General features: G+C 40.3%; 1 protein-coding gene across 2 annotated transcripts in view; it reads right to left on the bottom strand.

Annotated features, from left to right (window-relative positions):
- LOC109533303 overlaps positions 1–5,315 on the bottom strand; it is a gene marked incomplete at its 5' end in the record, with an annotated part of 22,161 nt that overhangs the window by 7,124 nt on the left and 9,722 nt on the right. Inside the window, 3 exon segments of one of the 2 annotated variants that reach the window (XM_019898589.2) lie at positions 1,395–1,665; positions 2,953–3,129; positions 5,131–5,253. In XM_019898589.2, the coding sequence (XP_019754148.1) occupies positions 1,481–1,665; positions 2,953–3,129; positions 5,131–5,253 (485 nt within the window). 2 annotated transcript variants of the gene reach the window in all.

Below are 5,315 nucleotides of genomic sequence, written 5' to 3'. Positions count from 1 at the left end.
TGCAACTTCGTTTGTGCTCCGTGATCCTAGTGTTTATGCTTCGTTTTGTGGTGCCGATGTATGCTCTTCCACAGCTGCACGGAACTCTGTAGACTCTTGGTGCTGATAAAGGATCCCGTTTGTCCTTGGCCGATCTCAAAGTCTGTTGGATGGTTCGAGTTGGTTTAAAAATGGTTTTGACTTGGTGTTTCTCCAGTATCTTGCCGATCTTGTCCGTGACTCCATGTATGTACGGAAGGCAAGCCCAACTCTTACGCTCGCCATGCGTCTCTGTTGTCTCCGAGCGATCTTCACTGTTCAGCGTTTTGGTCGAATTGCTATATTGAAATCTTTCTTACTGTATCCATTCCAACCAAAGGCCCTTTCCAGGTGTTTTAATTCTCTCTCTAACTCGGCTGATTCGCAGATTCTTCTGGCTCTTTCGGTGAGAGTTTTGATGACTCCTCTTTTCTGACTGGGATGATGGTTTCAACCACTGTGCAGATACCGGTCGGTATGTGTCGGTTTTCTGTACCCCGTGTGGGCCAGCTTTCCGTGGTTTTTCTGGTCACCAAGACATCCAAAAAAGGCAATCGCCCATCCGCCGATCCTCTCCGCGACTCCATGTATGTACGGGAGGTAAGCCCAACTCTTACGCAGATTGGGACAAACAGAAAAATCAGCAGTATCGGAGCACGCACCGCTAGACGGCCACCAAATACGCTTCGACGAAGTGGACATTCTGCACCAATCTGCAAGATACTACCCGAGACTCACCAGAAAGGCCATCGAAATATTTAAACACCAAAACAACTTTAACAGAAAAGAAGAAATTACGGCACTCAATCCAGATTGGAAGCGCGTTTGGCGCCAAACCGCATGTGCGCCTAAGCGTTTGAACCCCCACCCATCCTCCACGCATGAGCACACACGGCTGGGCTGCATAAATACGACGGGGTTGATCCAGCAGTTGAACCAGACCAGTCTTAGTCGGAAAGCACGGGAGCCCGCTGCCTCATCGCCTTTGATAATGTCCACCGCAGTTGTGGACGAAACGTCGGGAAGAAATTCCCATAGACCACGGCTTCAAAACCCGGAAAACATTCCTAAATGCAAATTAATGTTGTTCCAAAATATCATAAATTTAGTTTGATAATGGCCACCGCAGTTGTGGACGAAACGTCAGGAAGAAATTCCGATAGACCACGGCTTCAAAGCCCGGAAAACATTCCTAAATGTGATTTAACCGGTCGTGAAAGCCTTCATAACATTAATTTGGCATTCGGGAACAGATTGAGCGCCATAAAATTTTTATATTTATGACATGATTTTTTGAAAAAGGATTTTGTTGCAGACCAGGGCTAATTAGCGACATTGCCAGTATCATATGCATCAATAATGAACGCGTTACATACCTACTGCTAGACGAACCACTCGTCTTTCTGCTGCGCAGACGGCGCGTCGCTCCCACCATTCTGAGGGGCGACCACGGGCGTCGCGGTTACCCTGCCGGGCAGTAGGGGCGGCCCCGGGCCGGCGGCATGCGGAACCCGGGCGGGCCCGCAGGGCGGCGCGAGTTTCCCGAAGTCGGCGTCGCATGGAGTAAGCCTCCATCGGTCAGCGTTGTGGTGCTGCCGACTCCTGGCTTTATTGCCATGTGGCCATTCGACCCGTACATGTGCGCTACTGGAACCAAAAATTAACATAGCAGAATCATCTTCAATTAAAATTAGTAAATTCGTTCTATGAAATATCTATTAACTCTGCTATATTGTAATTGAGACGACAGAGAATGATGTATTTAAACTGTTTTGCATGTATTCACAAAACATGCCCAGACAACACCTCCAGAGGAATGACGCAAATTTTGAATCACCTTGTATGATCGCACTTGAACAAGTGAAAGTAAGAGTGTGTGAACCTCGGTCATATTATGAAACCGGGCAAGGAGAATCAAAGAACTGAAACTTCCAGAAGAATCAGAAGAAGTTAAACTGGGCCATGGACTGAAATCTAGGGAGGTTCCTAATGGCCTGAAGCGAAACGTTTTTGATATGTAGGTCTTGCTGGTGACAAACATATCACCGCCAAACACATCTTCAATCTTAAATAGCCTTAGGTAAACCATGTCGCAAGGCAAGATTGCTCCCGATGGAGAATAAGAACCAAGAATAACAAAACGAGTATTAGGCAGATTACAGAAATGTTGGGTGATAGACGATATAAGAAAGATAGCCGGAAGGAATTGGCAGCAGATAGCTCAAGATCGAGAGTCATGATAAATTCTGGAGAGGCCTACGTCCACACGTGGACAGCCATGTACTGAGTACGAAGAAGAATAATCCTGGTTTGGTTCCGGTAAATTACTCTCGAGCTTTTCAGCTTGACAGCTTTTTTGTAGCTTGGGACAAAAACGTAATTATTTGAGACCAAAAACGGCAATAACGAGTCAACAATGAATGATCTGTCCGAGTTCGCCCCCACAGCCCTACTTCACCCCAAATTACCGGTACTTCTTGTTAGATATTCTAAGATAAGACGTTTTTTCAACATTTCCTCCGTCTTTTTGAATATTCTCGGTTGGTCTAATTGCATTTCCTCCGGGATGTTTGCGTAAGTCACCAGATTCTTTCGATCTAGACTCACGATTGAGTACAAATGGGCCGGAAAGATGGACTTGCGGAAACAAGAGTATTGACGAAACTTTCTTTACTTTTGACGAAAATTTTTGTTACTTTCATAAACATGCACTATTTTTTGTTGTGCAATGAAGTTGTCTTTCATAATCTATAATTTTTACAACTGGCATAATTTTCAAATTTCGGAAAGTTGGTTAATAAAAATAACGTTTATCTTTATGAGCTTTATATACTCGTAAAGTTTACCGGAAAAATTTTACGTAAAAATCAACCTGTATATAGAAATTCCATTTAAATTGTAAATTCAATGTAAAAAATAGCTCTCGATACTTACAAGAATAAGATGCATTTTGTTGCTGTACAGAATTTCCATGGCTGTTGTTCCAGCTTCCTCGTCTACATACACAAATCGAAATAGCTACGATAAGCACGAGTAGTACTAGAAGGGAACTAATTAGGACCACCACAAACCAAGTTACTTCGAGGCCTAGGATGGTACCACTATCGTTGTCTGAAAAAAAGTTTCGGACTATTAGAAACACTGCTTAGACTTTAATGTTAAACAATGACTAACCAATATTTTTAATTATTATTTATTATTATTTATCAATTAATGAATTATTTTTTTATAGTAATTTAGACTTAGCGGGAAATTATCTCGGCCTACAAATCAATTTGTAAAGGCTGGACCACTTAAAAATAAATAATTGTAATGAAGAATAACTTGAAGAGGTAATTTGGCTGCTGCTAAACTTCTTTAAAAAAGTAAAAGTAAAATCCTTTATAGCTCGACCGATGTGAGAACTGGCGCCTGATTCAACAGCTATTGGAAGTACTCCTATTATCTGATGCAGAAACTTGATTCTATAAATGGTATAAACAGGTATATGTATTAAACAGGGACCTTAAAAAACTGAAGCAAAGAAAAATACTCTGTCTCATCTCACTTGTAGAAGATCGTTTCCAAGATTATTTTTGCTTTGCTTTGCTCTGTGTGATGCCAGAAGAGATATTTATTAGTAAAAGTTTACGATATCACAACACATTATCACACAGAAACAATCCTCAAGAGTGTGGTTAAGCTTTGCTCTGCAACTTTGGAAAATATTTATCTTTATAACTCGGTATGCCCCTTTAATGAAGATACGCCTTTATTATTTCAGTAATAATAATACTTTCAATGCCTTCCTCCAAGCTTTGCTCTTCTCTGTTGCTACACAAACGTTATTCTTTCATTTCTTCACGGATTCCTCTACGGCATTTTGTTTTCTTAAATATATCGTTATCTTTCAGGATGCTCCGATCTGTACCAAAGATTTTTTTCATATTTTTGCTGATAACTCGCTCCATTCTACTCTCCACTCTTCTCGAAAAGTTTACCCGGGAGTATCTCCTCATTAGTTACCAGATCTACCCAGGACACACGCAGCATTCGACGGTACAGGTACATCTCAAAAGCATTGATTGGTGGAAAGTCCAGTTCTCAGAACTATAGAGGACAGGAAATATCTAGCAGCGCAGTATGCAAAATACGGATTTGCAGGCTTAAGTCTCGATTTCTGAGGAAAGTTTCATGGATGTAAAGATTTTCCTGGCCCGTTCGATTTAGTCTTAGACTAGACACCATTTTTTAAAGATCCTTGGACTCGTTGACGAGAGCTCGCAGATATTTGAAGGATAATTCCTGGTCCACGGGTTCGTTCTTAATTCTAAGGACTACGCGCCTCGGTGTTTTTGGGAATACAACAATTTTAGACTTTGCTACATTTGTCTGAAAACCATATTGTTCGCTGTGCTCAACGATCAGATTTATCATGTTATCAGCACCACCTCGTCGTCAGCAAATCGTACATTATTTATGAGAGCTCCATTGATCTCAGGAACCCTCTCTCGTATTTTCCAGTACTTTTCGAACATATTCTGCTGATAAGTTTTCCCAGTCAATTTCACATCCCTTCTTATTTGAATATGGACAGTCAAATATACCTCTTCTGTTCTTCTGGTATTATAGATACCGTTAGAGGTGCTTTATAAGTGTAGTCGATGAGAATGTTGGATCTTAAATAACTTAGAATATATTTTAATCACCTTATAAGAAATATTTGAAGAAAGATGAATCAGACCATGAAAACTGAGCTTTGTATTTTTATAACTATTCAGGGCCAGTGGAGACAATAATAGAAATATTTCCGCTACCAAATGTTGCAGATTAAAAAAATATATTTCACCGTGTCCATGTGTGTAATTGCACAAATAAATATATTGGAATGCAAGTCAACCTTGCTCCTTGACAGTGTTGGTATTATAAAAAAATATGATATTAAGTCGATTTACATCAACCATTGCTGCAATAAATCGAAAATAGCAAGATATGCGAGATACATTTCCATTAGCAAATATATCACAAGTTTAATTCAATTGCATTGTAGCTTAATAATAATTATCTAGAATAAGCTTACTAGAACAAGAATCGGAATATGCTACATCCTGCCATTAAGTTACATATACTTACTTTGGCATAAGTTATTGGACGATTCATCTGACCCGTCAGCACAATGGTTAATCTTGTCGCAAACCAAATCCGTCGATATACAGAATTCTCTTAAGTTACAGCGAAACTCTGTACAGGCATGTTCTGGAAACAAAAACACTTGTCATGTTGATGAAGTAAATAAATAGTAAATAACATGAAACTAC

This window comes from Dendroctonus ponderosae, unplaced genomic scaffold (assembly GCF_020466585.1).
Source record: "Dendroctonus ponderosae isolate FM_Combo_2020 unplaced genomic scaffold, Dpon_F_20191213v2 Dpon_F_20191213_3, whole genome shotgun sequence".
Classification (NCBI taxonomy): domain Eukaryota; kingdom Metazoa; phylum Arthropoda; class Insecta; order Coleoptera; family Curculionidae; genus Dendroctonus; species Dendroctonus ponderosae.
The sequence above is the reverse complement of the archived record's forward strand: the minus strand, read 5'-3'. Positions and strand labels throughout refer to the sequence as shown.